Below are 20,004 nucleotides of genomic sequence, written 5' to 3'. Positions count from 1 at the left end.
TACAATATTTGTCTTTGTGACTGGCTTATTTCACTTGGCATAATGTCCTCAAGGTTCATCCAGGTCATAGCCTGTGCCTGAATCTCCTTTTTTAGGGCTGGATACTATTCCATTGCATGGATATATCACATTTTGCTTAGTCATTCATGTGTCAGCAGACACTTGGGTAGCTTCTACCTTTTGGCTATTGTGAATAAGGCTGCTGTGAACATGGCTATCGTACTGCTATATTGATGTATTACCCGGTATCATCATTTGTTACAACTGACGTATAAATCTTACATTATTATTTCACTTCTCGTGAAATTGATGTGGTGGGCCACCCTCTTTGTTTTGTTTTTGTTTTTTGAGATGGAGTCTCGCTCTGTCACCCAGGCTGGAGCACAGTGACGTGATATCAGCTCCCTGCAACCTCCACCTCCTGGGTTCAAGCAATTCTCCTGCCTCAGCCTCCCAAGTAGCTGGAATTACAGGCGCATACAACCATGTCTGGCTAATTTTTGTATTTTTAGTAGAGATGCGGTTTCACCATGTTGGCCAGGCTGGTCTTGAACTCCTGACCTCTGGTAATCTGCCCGCCTCGGCCTCCTAAATTGCTAGCATTACAGGTGTGAGCCACTGCGCCCAGCTGGGCCACCCACTTTGGACACCTCTTGTCTGTCAATGCTGCATTTCTTCGGGTTCCTGCAGACCCTCAAGGCTGTTTCTGGTCTCTAGCTATGAGATTCCTCACCTTCCTCAGTCTTCTCTCACTAACTCCTCTCCATCGTCTCCCCTTCTAGGAAGCTACCCCTTCCCACTCCCTCCCAGCCATGACACTTCTTAGGCGGGGCCCGTAAGAAAAGAAAGATGCAGTGTTCCAGCAGCCCGGAGCCATGCTGGCTGCTCCCCAAGTGTCGTAACTCTGCACTTACCACGTGGCTTCTGTACCCACCCCACCCACCAGACTAGGAGGGACTTGAGGGCAAGGGCTGTGTCTTAGTCATCTTTACGTCCCCACCACCAAGTCTAGACACACGTATGTACGGTGAAAGCCAAAGAAATGCTGGACAGGTAGATGAGTGGATAAACAAACAGGTGGATGGATGAGGAAATGAAAAATGAATGAACTGACTGTTAATGAGATGGAATGAACCCTGGAATCAGGAAGTCACTGTCTAAAAGTGTAAGTTTTACCTTTCCCTTCTGGCAATTTGGGATGGGAGCTTGGATACTCACATTTAATGAATGACTACCATGCAGCAGACAAAACATGCCTGTGAAGCAGTTATTATGATTAACACCATCGTGCAAGCGAGGAAACCAACACGCAAAGTGGTTAAGGCCTTCTCTAGGTTCCCAGAGCTGGCATGTGGCAGAGCAAAAGATACAAATCTTGATGGGCTGGCCAGGCCCCAGGAACCATGCTCTTCATCAGGGAACTGTAATGCAATGCTGGACACCCTGTAGGTTCCTTCTGTGCCATCGTTCTATGATTATAAAATGCTAATAATTTAAAAGAATACACTGAAGTTCCCAGGAGAAAAGGTGATTTATACAGTGTTAAAAATTAATGGCCTTCATTTCAATTGACATAGGATAGTGACTTTTGTCCCACGTAAGAATTTTTTTTTTTTTTTTTTTTAGATGGAGTCTCATTCTGTTGCCTAGACTGGAGTGTAATGGCGCAATCTCGGCTCACTGCAACCTCCACCTCCCAGGTTCAAGCAATTCTCCTGCCTTAGCTTCCTGAGTAGCTGGGATTACAGGCATGCACCACCACACCCAGCTGATTTTTTTGTATTTTTAGTAGACACAGGGTTTCACCATGTTGGTCAGGCTGGTGTCGAACTCCTGACATTTGATCCGCCTGCCTTGGCCTCCCAAAGTGCTGGTATTACAGGTGTGAGCCACTGTGCTGGCCCCATGTAAGAATTATTAAAGACGGTGCTCTTAAACAATGTGCTGAAGATACATAATGTGCTTAAGAGGTGCTCTTCAATAATGCGAACTCTACTTTATTTCTCTTTGGGAGAACCAGCATGACCCTATCAATGTCTGTTGAAAAACCATCCTGCCTCCTTGTCACTTTCACCAAAAGATCAAAACCAGCTCACTGCATTCCTCCGCTCTCTTCAAACTCTAAGGTAGTCCACAGCCTTTAAAGGGAGATTTCTTTATTATTCCCACACCCAACTCCATTGGGATGTGATCACGTGTTACCATCTCACCAAATAATGGAGACAGTGCAGAATCAATTACCAGATAAAGGGAAAAATTAAACCAAACAGGAACACTGCCGGAGGGGCCAGTGTCTGGACAAGTGACCTCATGCTTGCTGCAATAGACTGAACACTTATGTTCTCCCCAAAATAATGTTGAAACCTAACCTCCAAAGTGATGGTAGTAGGAGGTGGGCCTTTGGGAGTGAATTGGGTCATGAGGGCGGAGCTCTCATAATTGGGATTCCTGCTCTTACAAAAGAGACCCTGGAGAGCTAGCCAGTCCCTTCCACTACGTGAGGACACAGCAACAAAGTGCCATCTATGAATCAAAAAGCAGATCTCACAAGACACTCAATCTGATGGGGCCTTGATCTCAGAATTCCCAGCCTCCAGAACTGTGAGAAATCAGTATTTCTGTTGTTTATAAGCCACCCAGTTCATGGTATTTGGTTATAGCAGCATGAATTGGCTAAGACATTTGCCCTCTATGTTTGGTTCTGCTAAGTTTCCTCCCTGGAACACCTGGAACCAATTCTAAGCATCCAGTGAGCATTCCCACATGTCTTTATTCTGCAAGGGTAGAAGTGGATATGAGGGCATGAGACTCAGCCAAAACAAGGACCCTCAAACCAGCTGACCCATAAATGCCTAGACTAAGCTCCACCGAGGTGAAGGCGCTGCTCTTACTCTTTGCTCCCTGTGAATTTCACTCTTTGCTGGAATACAGGAGGCCATGTCAGTGGGATGGCATCATGCCACTTCCCAGGACTCACCCAGGCATCATCTCCCATCCTGCCATTTGTCACCACCATCCCATCCTCTATCATCCTCTTCCTTCACACCAGTGACATTTTGGTTATGCAGCAGTGGACAGGTGATTTTTTTTTTCAAAAGGCCAGAGATCTACTTGGTGCGCAGGCACCAAACAAAAAACAAAGTGAATAAGACGGGACATTACGCTCATGGAGTGTAGTGTCAAGGAGATCCACATGGGCAAGAGGGCAGCATAAATAAATCCTCTTAAATCTTTGATGGAGATTCAGAAGCCAGAGGTTTTCTGGGTGACCCTGGGGAAGCCTCCTAAACCTCTTCATCATTTTATTATCTCCTTCTTGACCACCATAAAGGGGCATTATGGAGGGTCCCTAATAATTATGAGCCCTCTATAAAAAAGGTAAATTAGCGGAAACCACCACCACAAAAAGCCCACAGCCGGGCAACTTCCTTCCCCCAAGTGGATGCCTCACACAGGAAGCAGAGCGCCTGATTGGGCATATCGAAACCATGCCTTTGTATTGCATTATCACCCCGGCTGCAAAAAATGCTCGTAAAGCCATCACGGGAGGACTAGTAGCTGCCAACCGCTTCCTCTGCTCTCAGCCTGCCGAGAGAGTCAGCCATCCTTCTCTGCTGAATGCTCTTTTAATTGCACAGCCCACTTTATTCGCTGCCTTGACCTCCAATAAAAGCTTCAGCCTAACAATGTCTGAAACCTGGGGCAGGATGTCTACTGTGTTACCACCTTACATGCTGCCTTCAGGGCCTCCACAAAGTGCTTGTGCATGCACACACACACACACACACACACACACAATATGGCCCGTTAGAAAGTCTTGAGTGCATGGACAAACTTAGGGGCAAAGAACAAGAGAAGAAATAAAGGACAGAATGTCTGAGGACACAGGCAAGCCTGTATGGAGGGTTTGCTGTGAGTCGGACGTGTCTGGCTGCAGAATGCTCCATTCACGCCCTGGTAAGATACATGCAGAGAGCTCAGTGGAAGGAAGAGGGAGGGGCACCAAGTGGTGTTCCTGTGGCTCCTGCTCCTCTGTGCCTGTTCTCAACTCTGCTCCAAGGCCATCATGCGCTCTGGGCTAGTTAAACAAAATGAAGTTCTGCTTTTAATAGCTATATTCCCTGAATTGTGTTTAGACTCAAATACAAAGTATTAGATTTGAAATAAGAGTCAGGGAAACATTCCCCAGGAAGCAGATATTTTAAAGAGGCAACCTTGGCTAAGTGATTAAACATAAAAATAAAATCGATGATAACTGCATGGGCCCCGTTGACCCGGTGGGCAGCTACCTGCTCCATCCTTTCCCAGACCACAGCACCAAACACTACGGGGCATTAAACCCACGTCAGGGGCATGTGATATGTAAATACCGGCCTAATCAATATGGCTCTGTCTAGGCATTTGAAAGAGCAGAAAAAAAGAGAGAAATCAAAGGGAGCAAAAAGATTTTGGAAAAAAATCAGATGAAGAATGATGAATAAAATGTTTATAGAGTTCTGGTGTTCCTATACTGCTACTCAGGAAGAACTCTTCATATATTATTTCTAAATCCTAATCAATATGGCAGAACTTTTAATGTAAAATTAACTAGAAGACATCCTTATTTCTAAGGCAATACTTTTCTTCAAATACTCCTTACTAAACTGCTCTTCTAGAATCAATTGTCCTTTTGTTTGTCTAAGTTTATTTCTCCTTACAAACACATTAGACAGTAAAACAAATAGCTTTATTAAGAAACAGGAAGAACCCTGTCAGTTTATGATCTGAATTCCAAAAGCAGAAGCATCAGAAACGACGGCACTACCGGTTCCTCCGCTTGGCTTCCGGTCCCCCCGCTTGGCTTCCGGTCCCTCCACTTGGCTGGACGAACAAGGAGGTCACTGCGGCCGGCTGCAGATGAGACGTCCCACAAACATGGCAGCCCACAGAACAGCTTCAGCCAGAAACCCATCTTGGATTTTGCCAAGCACATCCCTGTGGAATCTGGGTTCACGGAGTGGACTCCCAGAGCCTCAGCTTCACAGAGACTCACAGGCTTGGGAGAAGCTTAGAGCCCACCGATTACCATGCTCTTAGATTACAAAAGAAAAATCAAGCACAGGCCAGCTAGGTGACTCTCCCAAGATCATAATGCTTATTAGTGCTGGAAGCAGGACTGCACCTCTGTCCCCAGATCCAAGTCCTTTTTCACCTAAATATCTGCGATTGTAGACAACCTTGGATGCGTATACCACCCATTTCTTTGTTTTCTCGCCGTCTCTCTCATCCGTCCTCCTTCTCCTCCCCTCTTATTCCTCTCCTTTCTATCCTCCTCCCATCTATCCCTCGGCCCCCATCACCACACTGCCTGTCTTGGTAAAGGACACCTGATGCTCTAATTCCCAGCCATGGTGAATTCCCCACCCATGGGGAAGACACTCTACCACCTGCTCAGGACTGAGACTCCCTGCTGTGCAAAGTTACACAACTGAACTGGGCAGGTGATTATTTTTTTTAAACAATGGTGGTTGCTTCTAGTTGTTTGCCTGAATTCAGCTGTTTATTTTCTGTACAACCATTTAGTTAGACAGTTTGACAGCTTTTGGTGCTGGTTGTTATTGCTGGCTTCTAATCAGTTAATAGGTGAGTCTCCCATTGTTCTGTGAAGCCACCAGTTAGGTGGAGGAAGGGTTGGGAAGTAGTGATTATAACCCCAAAGAAAGCAACCACTCTAAATACGATGATAGTGTTTCATGGGGAAGCGTAGCTGCTCGTCACTGCCAACTCAAAGATGAAATTACACTGCAGAAAAATCTCAAGTTCTATCGGTTCCTAGGTTCGCTCAGAAAAATATCCTGAATTAACATATACAGATTTCAGACATCACTTAGATAAGGACATATCAAAATAAAAGTTTCTATTTGTCACCCCGTGATAGAAAAGCGGATTTTATTATTTGCAGCTCATGCTTTCAAGCAAAAAAATTATATAAAAAGAAAGTTTACACATAAGAACCATCAAAGACTTTAGAACAATGCTGTGTAGAGAGCTAAAATTTGTTCCAATAACTTTTTGTGGTTGGCAACAATATTGAACTTAAACTCCAATAAGTAGAAAAGGAAAATCAAAATAGTCCCTGAGCTGTAACCTGGTCTATAACACTTAAGATATATTGATAGTTCTGCGTATTTAAAAAATAATAATACTAACTCTACCCCTCAGAGCCTTCTGCTTTGCTAACCTCGATAGCAACGTTCGGAATGTCTCGCTTTTTTATATTACAGCTCACAGGATCCCTCTCCTCCACGGTCAACTCCAGCCCTGAGAGCTGATGTATGTGCAGGAAATCCTGCTTGGTGGGGGAGGGTGACTTCTTTATTTCCAGTCTTCCCATGGGGTCTGGTTGGAATCGATGTGATAGGATCAGCAAAGTACAACTGCAGAGAAAACCGTCTGAGACAGATAAAGCTGGATTGGAAGGCAGATAAGCCCAAATTCCTGGTGCGGCTGAGATCTGCACATCGCATGCGCGGTCACTGGAGGAAATCTGCTCTCCCTCATTCCCCGGAGCCGAAATGCCAAATGCCACATCTGCAAGGCTCCCTGGAGGGGCTACGAGAGGGGCCGGGCTTAAGAAGGGATTTCCATCTGTGACAAAAAAGTCTCAATCCATATTCATGGCACCTCAACCCAAAGGAGTCGCTATTTACATCAACTGAGTTCCCTTAAACTTTCTGTGGTGACAACTCTACAAATGAATAAATAAGTATGAGATGCTTTATCCACTTGGAGGTGAAGAAACAAAGATGCACTGAATGCTTTCATTTTCTCTGACTGCTGTTTCTCCATTTTGGTGTCAGATGGAAGGAAGGAAGGAAAAAGGGAAGGAAAGAGGGAAGGAAGGAGGGAAGGAAGGAGGGAAGGAAGGAGGGTAGGAATCTTTTATAAAATTCAACTTCCTGTGGAAAGTCATTGGAAAAATAACAGAAAGCGATGGTTGAATATCATCTCACAATTTCACCTAATCCTCACGATCATCCTGGTGGGGCTCTGTCATGACTCCCACTGTAGAGATGAGAATAACCAGGTTTAGAAAGACCAAGGCTTGCCCAAGGTCACACCCTAAGTGACAGAGCCTGGTTTTGCACGCAAGTCTGTTGATTCCAGTTCTTCATTTTAAGATAATAAGAGCCTCAAGAAGTGGATCTCTTGTAACTCAGTGTCCTCAGCAACTCAAATGCTGCCTGAGATGTCCTCACCTCTCAATCTATTCCTGGACACAGTGCCATTGGCTTTCTCCAGGGCACCAGAAATTCTTCCAACAAAGACATCCAATGACCTCCTCCTTGCCAGTTCAAAGAAAACCTCAGTCCTCACTTCCTTGACCTCTCCAGGGCATCAGACCTTTTGTCACTCCTATGCCCTGAAGCTCACTCCTTCCTTAGTTCCCATGACACTGCCTTCTCCTGGTTTTTCATCCCTCTTTTCTGGTCCCTCCTTCTTGGCCTGTCTTCTTAGCTCCTCAGGCCACTGGTCCCTTCGATGTCAATGGGCTCCACCACTTCATGCTCAGCTGACTGTTGTCTCACCCCACACATCTGTGGAGTGCTCATGCCGTCTGTGGATTCCATCACCTTCTCCATGCTGACATCCCCGAGATGCACATCTCCACCTCGGAAGCCACTCTAGAGTGCCAGCAGGAGCCCATTGGACCATTTCACCTCAAGCTCTAGAGACCCCAATCAATTTAACATCCATAGCCGTCCTCGAACACTGGACTCAATAACAAAACCCCTTCTCTGCCTTCTTCTCTGTATTCTTCATCTCCATATTTGGCAGCACCACCCACACACTTTCCCTGGCCAGAAACCTGGGAGAATTCATCATCTTTTCTCCCTCTAGCCCCGTATCTCAGCAGCTCCCCATGGAGGGTTTCCTACATATGATATGTGTCAGGCCGGAGCTGCCTCTCCCTTCTGTCTGTACTGCCCTAGTTCAGTCTATGTCATTCTTCACTCAAGCCACTGCAAGGGGCCTCCCAACTGGTCTCGGTGACACCACTCTTCCAACCCATCTTCTTGCTCATTCTCACAGCAATCTTTCTTTTTTTTTTTTTTTTTTTTTAAAGATGGAGTCTCGTACCGTCACCCACGCTGGAGTGCAGTGGCATGATCTTGGCTCACTACAACCTCCGCCTCCCGGGCTCAAGCGATTCTCCTGCCTCAGCTCCCTGAGTAGCTGGGATTACAGGTGTGGGCCACCACGCCCAGCTAATTTTTGTATTTTTAGTAGAGACGGGGTTTCACCATGTTGGCCAGGCTGGTCTGGACTCCTGACCTCAGGTGACCCACCCGTCTTGGCCTCCCAAAGTTCTAGGTTTACAGGCGTGAGCCACCGTGCCTGGCCAGCAATCTTTCCTAAATGCATATCTGATCATTTCACTCCCTTCATGAGTGCCCTCCAATGGCTGCCCACGTCCTACAGGATGAAGTCCAGCCTATAGCCTGCAAGGCCTTTCATCCTCCACCTGCGTCCTTTCCAGCCTGTCACGCACTCATGCAAATACTGTGTATGATGACAATGTGCGACCTCAGTTCCCCATATGTACGGGGCACGCATCACCCCTTCCTGGCCTATGCCTGCCGTTTCCCGTGGCTGGAACGCTTACGCTTCGCCATGTTCCTTGCCTGTCTCTGACACTAGACTGTGAGTTGCTCCAGGGCTGGAATTTTAGTACATTTCCTATTTGGATGATAATATGGCAATAGTACTAGAGCCGGCACATCAACAGGAAGCAAAAATGCTCATTGGCATATGAATATCAAAGCAAAAAACAATAAATGAAATATTAGCAAATTGGATCTAGAAGCATATTTTTAAACATGCACTGTGGCCAAGTGGGATTTATTATGGGAATACAAGGAGGGTTCACTATTAGAAAACCAATAATAATAACTCACAATATTAACAAATCTAAGGAGAAAAATTGCATGATTTTCTCTCTAAATACTGACAAGACATTTGGCAAAATATAATACCCATTCCTAATAAAACACTAAAGTAGGAATTGGTGGCTATTTACTTAACTGTAAAAAATACAGACAGATCTCAGTCCAAAAGCCAACATCTTAATAGAAAAAAATATATACACATGCCCACTATATCACTATTATGTAACATTGTATCAGGAGTACTAGCCAATGTAACAAAAAAGAGAAAACAATTAGAGGCATAAAAATAGCAAAGGAAGAGAGCAATGATATCTGTATTTGAAGAAGACAAAATTTTTTGAAAATCCAAGAGTACCAATTTTTTAAAAATCAGTGAATATAGTAGAATAAGGCAATGGGATATAAAACATGTAGATCAATATCCTTCACATAAATAATTATCAATTAAAAGAGATAATGGAAGTGAAGACTCCATTTACAACAGCAACAAAAGCTGTAATACCTAAGAAAAAGTTTAACAAGCAATGTGCAAAGCCTATATGAAGAAACGCTTAAAAATTGCTAAAAAGTAGACTTGTTCAAATGAAAAGGTATTCCACGTTCTTGGGAAAGATTCAAATGAAAGGTATTCCATGTTCTTGGGAAAGATTCAAATGAAAGGTATTCCATGTTCTTGGCACCATAAAGATGCCAACTATTCCCCCAGGTTAATGTGTACATTCAACACGGTCCTAACAACAACAACAAAAAATCGGAGTTAGGCAAGGAAACCCCTAGAAAAGAAAGGCACTGTTTGAGGGAGGGAGAGCTAGTCCTGCCAGACATGAAAACGTGCTACAGAGCTTCCATAATTAAAATAGTGTGGGCCAAGCACAGTGGCTCACTCCTGGAATCCCAGCACTTCGGGAGGCCGAGGCAGGCAGATCACTTGAGGTCAGGAGTTCAAGACCAGCCTGGACAACATGGTGAAACCCCATTTCTACTAAAAATACAAAAATTAGCTGGGCATGGTGGTCCGTGCCTGTATTTCCAGCTGCCTGTGAGACTGAGGCAGGAGAATTGCTTGAACCTGGGAGGCGGAGGTTGCAGTGAGCCAAGATTGTGCCACTGTACCCCAGCCTGGACAACAGAGTGAGAACGTACTAGAAGATCCTGTAATACGTCCAGATACAACTGAAAATTTGATTTATGACAATGGTGATATCTTAATGTGACAAAGATAAATTTTTTTTCACAAGAAAAAGTCTGCAAGTAAGAAGAATGATTTAATAAAGTGTTTGGGGACAACTGGATAGACATTTAGAGAAAGATGAAATTTGATCTATATCTTTCATTATGCACCAAAATAATCTCTCAATGGATTAGAGATCTAAATATTATAAAGGACACTGTTTAAATACTAGGAGAAAACATAGGTGAGTTCCTTGAGACCTGGAGGTGGACAAACGTCTTTTTAACAATGATTCGTTTCCAGTTTTCTTAGATAGGTGCTGGAGCAGTTCCAAAGGCAATGGTAAGCAAATGATGGATACGAACTGAGTTGATATCTTGACAAATATTTCAAAAGCACGTTAGGAATACAGGTGTATCCCCAATCCTTTTGCATCTACACAAATGTACTTTAAAATAAGATATTTCTGCCTGTAATCCCAGCACTTTGGGAAGCCAAGGTGGGTGGATCACAAGGTCAAGAGATCGAAACCAGCCTGGCCAATATGGTGAAACCCCGTCTCTACTAAAAATACAAAAATTAGCTGGGCATGGTGGCGGGTGCCTGTAGTCCCAGCTACTCGGGAGGCTGAAGCAGGAGAATCGCTTGAATCCAGGAGGTAGTGGTTTTAGTCGAGAGAGATCCCACCAATGTACACCCGGCGGGACAACTGAGATCTCTCTAAAAAAAAAAAAAAATTAAAAAAATTAAAAAAATAAAGTATTTCTGCTGGGTGCATATGTAGGTATAAAAGAGCGATTGGGAGCACATTTGCACGTTCTAAACAGTGCTCTTTCGCCACAATAACACCATAGACAAGAAACAGGAAAGAAAGGATGCTGATGAACAGCTTGTGACTCCAGAGAGGGATAAAAGGAAATTTGTCCTGTATTCCTGCAAAATGACCAAGAACCCTCACAGACACCAGCCAATTTGCAATCTTTTTGAGGACAAAACGGAGCAGAGGCCTGGCCGTCCTGCCGACGCGGCCCTGAAATGGCCGGCTGAAGAACTCTTCCTCTCAGAGGGTCAGGACGGGGCCCTTGGGCAGGGTTTTCTGTTCGGGAAGGGATGACAACAGGGCCTCCAATGAGTGCATGTGAATATAAGGAGGTTCCTTCCCCCGGCCCCTCCCATTCCAGCCAAGACAATTACTCAGAACCTGACAGTCTCACATGCTTTCCCCCAACCTCCCTACTCACCGGAAGCAAAATTCCCATCTGTGAGACCAGGAAAAATAACCATCTCGAGCCAAGCCGGTGCCTCCTGCTCAGTCAGTTCTACTCATAGTGACCCTCCACAGCTTGTGGGGGAAAGTATGACTGGATTTCTCTGTTCCTTGCATATTTTTTCTTCATGCTTCCTTCTGTGATCTTAACCACATCAAGCACTTGGAATTCCAGGGTAAAAAAGAAAAAATCACGTTCATCTTCATTTTAATATATGAGATTATGTGTGTGTGTGTTCCAGTGTCGTTCCTGGTATGTAGGACAATAGTTGTTAGCCATTTATTACATATCATTATTATTACTATCATCGCTATTGTTGGCCCACTAATGGTACAATCTGTGATATAATGCCAAATAACAAAAGGCAACTGATGTTGCCTCCATTTTAATTGACTTAATCCTTTCAAATGCTGACAAACTACCAGCCTCAGCCATTTAAAAATCACATTTCTAATGTAGTAATCCTATCTGCAATGGGTGTGGAAGGAATTATTGCAGGCCAGGGATTTCTGCAAAGTGAATTAAGTCACTATAAAAACTGACCATGTTGCTTCACAATTAATAGTCTGGTAGAATGAACTGCCATTATTCCACAGCTTGCTAAGCCTTAAAAAGAGATTACTGCTCACATGTCTCTCCTGGGAATGTTTTTATAAACTCCCAAAATGTTTCAGAAATTTTCAAATGATAAATGCTGCAGGACTTTTTCATGACTGCTATTATCTATTAACTGCTCCTTTATCTAAAATACTTCTGATATGAGAAAGATTCAAATGAAGCTTTTTGAAAATAGCCACATGTTCTTAGAAGAAAGAGAAGATTTCAGCTAGAAGTCCCTTATAATTAATAGGTACTTGAAATGCAATGTCTGTTTTATCCTATCTATAAAATGTTTTATGATGGCTTTTGGGGGACTTTTTACGTCTAGTTATTTTTTCATACCCCTCTTTTGGAGCTGGCAAAATACAAAAATATGTGTGTGGGGATATCTATATCTCCTCAAGTCTAGACTTACTTGGTCTCCGGCTATTTAGAGTACACGTTTGGCGTTTTTAACCCCTATGACGCATTCCTTTCTTTCATCTCTGTGATTCCTGGCCACCCTTCTCAGTATGTCTGGCTAATCTTCCTGATATTTCTGGGGCATAAATGGACTCAGAATATCTGACTGAGAAATAATCAGATAGGAACATAGTTCTGCCCTTTTTTTTTTTTACATAAAAGATTTTCTTTTATTGATATGGAAATGAACAGATGTCTGATAACCTTTTGCCAACCTGGAGCTTTACTGCTTACTCCAGGGAATTTTGTTGGGCTGATGTTTCGTAGGACTTGCCCAGTCCATTCAAAAGTTCTGTCACAGATATCAGAATGATCTAGGCTAGCCCAAAATTGAGCAATTTGTTCCTTGGCCCCTAATTCTGGCTCAGTACCTTGACTGTCTATGAAACAGGAAAGACGCTCTCGCCATTGGACATGAAGTGGTTTTGTATTTACACACTGGAACACTACAATGGGTAAAAGGGCCATTCTCACTTAAATCGCAACACTTTACACATCTACATTCTTTGATCTGACCACGTCCCAAAAGAGAAATGATGCAAATCCAGCAAGTAATTTTTGTACTGATCGAGGTAATAAAAGTCAACCTGAGTGTTTTACAATCTGGACCAAGCACAAACGTCTACTCACCAGGTAAGTTGCTATCGGAAAGGATGAATACAGAGTATCAACAGCAGAGCTATGTGAGCTCACAGCTGTCACTTCTACACGCCAGTCCTGAGATAGCCAACAACAAAGTGTTTTATTATTAAATCTGCCTCCATGCTCCATCTCTTTCCAGAAAGCTCAGACTCGCTGCATGGAAAACCAAACTCATGATCATCCTTCCCTCTGAGCTCCATCCAATTCCATGTCTCCTCCTATTTCCTACCTCAGCCAACACTGTCACCCACTCCGTTACGTTCAAATCATGTCATTTCCTACCACGAAGCCCTATCCCCCATCGGAGTGCTCAGAATAAGATGGTTCTTCTCAGGCCACCAGAGCCAGGCACTAGCTCCTGGGACCAACCAGATACCCCGAATGGGCTCTCTAATACTTCACCTCCCCTCCTTAACCAACTGTTCCAAAGACAAAATGGGGGATTCAATAGGGCTTGCTACCTACCAACAGGCACGGTGTGAGAACTCATACGGCAGCATGTTTAGAAAATATACAGATGAAATTAGAAACTGACAGGGGTAATATCTTATAAGAAAAACCTTAAATTCTGTAAAACATAAATCTAACAGAATCTTAGCTCATTAATAATCATCAACCCTCGATCTTTCTCTAAAGAATGAAAGCTCTTTTCAGACCTTACCTTGGATCATTTTAATGACATTTTAACAGTCTGAAGCATTTCTTTCCTTAGGATATTAACAGGAAACTTAAAAAGTAGAGACTAATTTCCCCAATGTCACAAAATAAATCAGTGGTGAAGGAAGAACCAAAACCAAATCCATCCTCAAATAATAAGGTTCCTGGATGTGCTATTCTGCTTTTGACTTTTAAATATCTACCTGGGAGACATTTAATACCACCTAGTAGAATTTAACACTCTATTTAAGAAAATATTTCCCAAATGCAGGTAAGCATCTTAAGCAAATTACACAGATGATTTTTGTTAATTACGCCTCAAAAACATGTCTTTATCTTCCAGACTCTTCCTCTTCAGAGTGAACTGAGCAAGGTGCATGTTGGAGTCACAGTGATGCCTCTTGTTCTAATGAAACTTCACTCCTTCTGTGCCTGAGGGCTACAGTGGTCCACAGTTTGTTCATTAATATTGCTCCGGGAAGAAGAAAAGTCTTATCCAAGTTATGTGGCCTCCATCCACGGTGCACCAGAGAACAGGCAACTGTTTGGCTATAAGGTTGCAAATGCTAAAGGTATAATGGAAATTGTACCTAAATGCAAGGTACAAATGCTTAAAACACACACACACACACACACACTATTCATAAAGGCTAGCAGAAATTTTGTAGTTAAAATTGAGGCCCCACATCTCATTACTAACAATGAGCTGATGCAAAGCATCCTTCTTCCTGGCTAAGCCCTGTCTATGCCCTTGCACCAAATGTCACGCTTTACTGTGCTGCTTCACATATAAAACTCAGGCGACTGTGGTACTACGTGACATTCACGTATGCACTTAAAGTGATCCCCTGTGACTGCCCCCCATGACTATCAGGTCTTCTCTAGATGTCCTTGGATCACTCTAAGTCACTGTAGAGCATGGGGGTTCAGCAAATCCAGTGTTTCTTCTGGGGCCATCACCTCACTCTGACAATACAAATGTTTACCAACAAGAGTTTTACCTTATCACATACATAAAATTGGCAAATATATTGAGCTGCCTCCCGTAACACTGTGAGTGAATGATCCAGGCTATTTCTATAAAAACAAAATCCCAGCTGGTCACAAGACTCCATAAAACATGATGGATGCGTATGAGTTTCAACATTTGTTTCTTCGGTAGATTTTCCTTCCCCTCCTCTTTTTTTAAATGAGAAGAGTGTATTTTGATTTATCTTTGCATATAGGAACACTCAATGCCACAAAGAGCCTATTATAAGAATGGGTCCTCAAGAAAGGTCTAAAATAATTTGGTAGGCTATAATGTATTAGGACTGCCAAATATCAGCTATTAGATCTTTAAGAACCAAGGTTCTTCCATCTGTATCAGATGCTCCCATCCAGTTCAACAACCTCACAGCACCCTACATTCCCTCCACAAATGTGAAGACATTGTGAACTGTGCATTTTGTGGTTGTTATCTGTATCCTCCACTAGAATCTAAGCTCCACGTGGACAAGGACTGCATGAATGGACCTGGTATTTTCATTGCTGTGCCTCGCACAGTGCCTCGGAGGGAGCAGAAAATCAATGAATATTGATGAAGGATCACGAGAGCAAATAAATCTGTGAGTGAAGAAATGGTGTTAAATCGGAAGGTCTAGCACGTAAGAGCGAAATAAGCTTTTTGATTCCCTGAGATTTATCCTTGGGATGTCATGGCAGATGTATCAAACTACAAAAACGGTACACTGACAACCATCCACTTGAGATAAGTTCTGCATTCATAAAACCAATTCTCCTGGTGGTCATTTTCCCCATTTTAAGTTTCACAGCGTCTGTGGGCATTTGTTGAATTTAACCCTTGCCTATGAAAACATCGACGTGTGTATCTGCATACGCAGATGAGGCCAGCAGACGCAGTCATTCCTAAACGCCTACTCGAAATCACAATATTTCATTTCTAAAGTCACAGAAATAATAAACCAGAAATTGACGTTGAACCAACAGTGTCAAAAACCTCTACAGCAATTCACTCTATTTCCTTGATATGCTCTCTAACCACTGATAAAAACTCTTTTAAGTGGAAGAGTAAATATTATCATTTGATAGTACTTGGACCCAACAGTGCAAATACAATTGCATTGTTATCCCCTGGGGGCTCCGGCCAGTCACACACCGCGGGCAGGGTTGCTATGGAGGAACCAGCGTGCTTGGCGCAGGAGCAGGCCAGGAGGGAGCACTGCTCCGAGGAGCCACCCGCCTCCAGATCTTCCCCAGTCACACACACAGACTGAGAAGGGGAAAATGCTGGCTTTCGAGTGTGTTTCTGTTTCTGCAATCGCGGAAAGGATGGACCGCAAACAGGCAGTGGGAAATGCCAGCTCCAAGCATCAGCTTGCTTTTACAGCTCCCGCTGACGTTTTTGTAAAGGATCACAGGTGGGGGTGGGGAGAAACGTCGAAAGCGCAGCCTGCAGCCGCCAGGGAGAGCTCGGAGGGGGAGGCAGGAGAGACCACCCGGGGGCCTCCCCCGTGGGCCGTGAGGCCTGTGGCCACGGGCGCCCCTTCGCGCTCGGGACTCGGTCCTCCTGCCCCTGGGCGACCTGGCTGAGGAAGGTGCATGGGTCGCCCCGCGTGCTAGAGCCCCGTGAAGTGTGGAGCACCCCCAGCGCCGCCGGGGGCCCTCGCGTGGAGCCGGGGCGCAAGGTCGCGGCGGTCTGAGCGGCTGCCGTGGGTGGCGGCCCGGCCCCGCCCTCCCGGCGCCTCCCCAGCCAGCCCCGCGCGGCGCTCACCTTGCCCGGGAAGGGTCCCGGGAGGAGCAGCTTCAGCGCCTGCCTCTTGAGCTCCACCAGGCGGGCGTTGCAGTTCTCGCACCAGACGCCGCGGTCAGAGCCGGGGGAGGAGCCGCCGCCGCTGCCGGAGCCCGGGGAGCCGGTGCCGAAGCCCGGCGAGCCGCCCAGGGAGCCCGGCGAACTAGTGCCGATGCCGGGGGAGGCGGGTCCCGGGGAGCCGGTGAACGAGCTCGGGGACGAGGTGCCCGAGCCGGGAGACGGGGTCCCCGAGGAGCCGAGCGCTGAGCCCGCGCCCTCAGGAGTGGGCCGGCTCCCGGCGCGCGACTCCTCGTATGCTTTCCGGTACCAGCTTTCCGGGGAGAAGGGCGCTGCGGGCTTGGTGGGCGAGCAGACTTCATTCACCTGCGGGGAAGACACGCCGGTGTCAGGGGCCGCAAGGCGGCGGGCTGCAGCGCCCAGGAGCTGGGTCATACGTGCGCCACCAAGTACCCGCTCGAACCGCCCACGGGAGCCGGTTGGGGACCTCTCGAAGCCCTGCGGCCAAATTGCCCTCCATCTGTCTCGTTAATTGTCCTTGAGTCCCCACCGCCCGGGTGACCCCTGCGCTGGCCCCCGGTGGCCCCCTCCACGACTTCTGCAAGGCGGGGGGGGCCCATAGGTTCAGCGCCCCACGCTTGTGAAGCCGGCACCTATCCCAGCAAGATCCTGGGAACAAAATCCTGGAAGACCCTATGACGGGGTAGGGGGAGGGCTGTGATTTCAGGATTTTTATTCATACGGGGTCCAACTCTCCGGCTCCAGCTAAACGATCCGAGGTACGGCCAAGCATTCATGGGAAACCCTCCCCTTCGGCTTCACTCTGCCTAGAAGTGCAGGAATGCTGCAAAAGTTACGGGTGCGGGGAAAGGAAGGAACGAGAGGACTGAAAAAATTCCGAGAACGAGGCGAGTGTGCGGGCGTCCCCCCGGCAGACCCGCCTCCGCGCACTCACAACGCCGCCAGCCCCGGGGGCGCCTCTGCAGCGGGGTAGAGCTCGGGGCCGGGGCCGCACGATCCCGGGGAAAGGGGGACCCCCGCCGAGATGGGTCTGGTAACGCGTCTCCGCGTCGTACCGTCACAACTTACCCCGTATTTCTTGCCCCTGGTGGAGACCGCAAGCCTCTCTTTATTCCCAGCTACCGAATTCATGGTGGCTTTTCCAGAGGACAGTATGTAAAGGTTCCACCAGCGCTACATCCAGAAGGTCCTCCAACCCAGAAGCGTCCCCGGCTGCAGGGGGCTGGCTCTCAGCCCTCAGGGCAAGGTTTCTTCAGCGGTGGGGTGGGAGGGAATGAAAGCAAATGGACCCCACAAGTAATAGCACCAATTTGCAGAAAGGGTTGGGGTCGCTGGTTTATTCTTCTCTTCAAAGCATGCTTTTCCTCATCCCCTTCTGCCTCTTCCAGCCGCACGTTCTCGTGTCACGGTCACATCCGTAGAACTGGCATTTTCTTCAGCCAAGTCAGTCCGTGCTCCCCCACGAGGGAAGGGAGGGATACAGTCAGGTCTCGCGGCCGCTGCGGGGAAGGTGGGCGAGCCGAGCCGAGTCAGCTGTGGGAACTTGTCTCCTTCACCGAGCTTGGTAACTGAGTTCAAAGAAATTCTCCCAAAATATAAAGATCCAGACTCGGGGAGGAGCCTCGGCGTGTCTCCGAGCCAATATCCGCCGGCCCGTTTCGCCTGACAGTTGCGCGAGGGCCGGGAGAGGGGCGGCTCCGCGTGGCCCGGGAGCGGTCGGCGGTCACAGCGCGCTTGTGCGCCCGGGCGCAGCGCGGAGGAGCCTCGGAAACCTGCCGCCCTCGCCGCGCCGGCCGGGATCCATTTTATGTGGCGGCGCTCGTGCCTGACATTGCGAGGCCTGGAGCCGGGCCGGGGCGGGGGGCGGGGGATCGTCGATCTCGCTGCGTGCGGGGAAGTTCCTGGCGCGCGGCCCGGGCCCGGGGCTCTAATGAAACGCCGCTGCGCGAGCCTGGAGCTCAGGGGCCGCGCGAGCGAGCGTGGCTGGACGGAAATGCGGTGCCCCAGCCTCCCCGCCCCCAAGTTCTTTCTCTTCCTGACAAGGCTTGCAGGTCTGTCTTTGAAACGCCGTGCAAAAGGGATTGAGTCACAAACAAGTCCACAAACATGCCGGGTCCTCCCCCCGCCCTTTGTTCTCGGAGACCTGCCCGGCAAACCTTTTCTGGAATTGCCCTACCGACCCCGGGCCGGCCTGGGGGCCACCCTCCCCGACCGCAGCCGCAGGACTAGGGCCCTTGGTCCCCCGCCCGCCCGAGCCCCGGTCTGTGATGGACTAAGCCGCCCGGGGCTGGGACAGGTGAGCCTGGTGACCCAGCGGGCCGCTGCCGGGCGGGGGAAACTGAGGGCTTCGCCGCGCTGCACGCGGACGACTCTGGCCTGGAGAGGGGGTGTGGCGCGAGCTGGCCTTGGCCTCTCCTTGCGGGAGATCGGCCCCCTCGCCCCCCGCCGCCCGTTTCTTCCTGCGCCTGGGCCCCGCAGGGTCTCCGGAGCACCCCGTCATCGCTCCCTCTCCGATCGCCCCCCCAGGCCCCCGGCGCAGCGCCCAGGAGCGCGGGAAGCCGGCGTATGCCAGGCTCCACACGTGGCTGCTCTGGGGTGTCATTTTTCATTTCACGGGAGGACATTTCTTCTGGTGAGCCAGCAGGTCTGTTTTGTTGTGACCTTTAATTAACACCCCGCGAGACGCCTCTGGAAGGACCGGCCCGGCGCAGGGGTCACGTGGGGTGTAATGGCATCTCCGCGCCCGCGGGGAGACCCAGCCCGGGGGTGGGCGAGGGCGCGAAGGACGTTCAGGGCTTTCTGGTCTCTGGCTTCCTTCTGAGCTGTGGACGAGGCCGGAGGGGGCAGGAAGACAAAGGTTCGGGGTTCTGGAAGCCTGGGGCCACGCCCCCACTCTACCTTCCTCGGGGACAATTTCTTCTGTGCCTCCCGTGCTCTGCCCCCCTCCTCCCCCGCTCCAGCTCCTGCGTGGGAATAGTTCACAGCCACCAAAGCGAGGTAAAAAGGTCAAAATGAAGATTTCAAGAACAGAGTGGACGTTTCCATTACGTTACCACTTCCAATTTAAAAGCGATCCTATCAATAGGCGACCTTAGGGGGCAGGTACACCTCCAGGCAGCACGCGCCAGCTCCCATCCGCAGCTGTATTCCGCGTAGGTGCCGCGAAACACATCATCGCCATTGGCCACGAGCCCCTTATCAGCCAAAAAACAGCGTGTGGTGAAACGAGCCGGCGAGGCCGCAGGTGGGAAAGATGGGGTGTCGAGGGGGAGTGTTGGGGAGCTGCGCAATCCACCTTGGAGACGGGGGAGCCCAGAGCTGCTCTGATTTGCATCTCTAAGTAGCTGGGGGCCCAAAGCGTGTTTGGTGGGCTCCGAGCGCCCTCTGTTGGTTAAAGTTTATAACCGGAGGCTCTGCAAGAGTTTTTAAGAAGCTTTCAAAAAT

General features: G+C 47.8%; 1 protein-coding gene across 1 annotated transcript in view; it reads right to left on the bottom strand.

Moving 5' to 3' along the window:
* Positions 1–18,518, bottom strand: part of KIF26B (kinesin family member 26B) — a 568,473-nt gene extending 549,955 nt beyond the window's left edge. Inside the window, exons 1-2 of the mRNA XM_032136981.2 lie at positions 17,629–18,518; positions 16,504–16,905 (exon numbers count right to left, since the gene is read on the bottom strand). Coding sequence (XP_031992872.1) covers positions 16,504–16,905; positions 17,629–17,691 — 465 coding nt within the window. The 5' untranslated portion in view covers positions 17,692–18,518. The remainder of the gene's footprint in view (positions 1–16,503; positions 16,906–17,628) is intronic.
* Between the last annotated feature and the right edge of the window lie 1,486 nt (positions 18,519–20,004).

This window comes from Hylobates moloch, unplaced genomic scaffold, assembly GCF_009828535.3.
Source record: "Hylobates moloch isolate HMO894 unplaced genomic scaffold, HMol_V3 SCAFFOLD_18, whole genome shotgun sequence".
NCBI lineage: Eukaryota > Metazoa > Chordata > Mammalia > Primates > Hylobatidae > Hylobates > Hylobates moloch.
The sequence above is the reverse complement of the archived record's forward strand: the minus strand, read 5'-3'. Positions and strand labels throughout refer to the sequence as shown.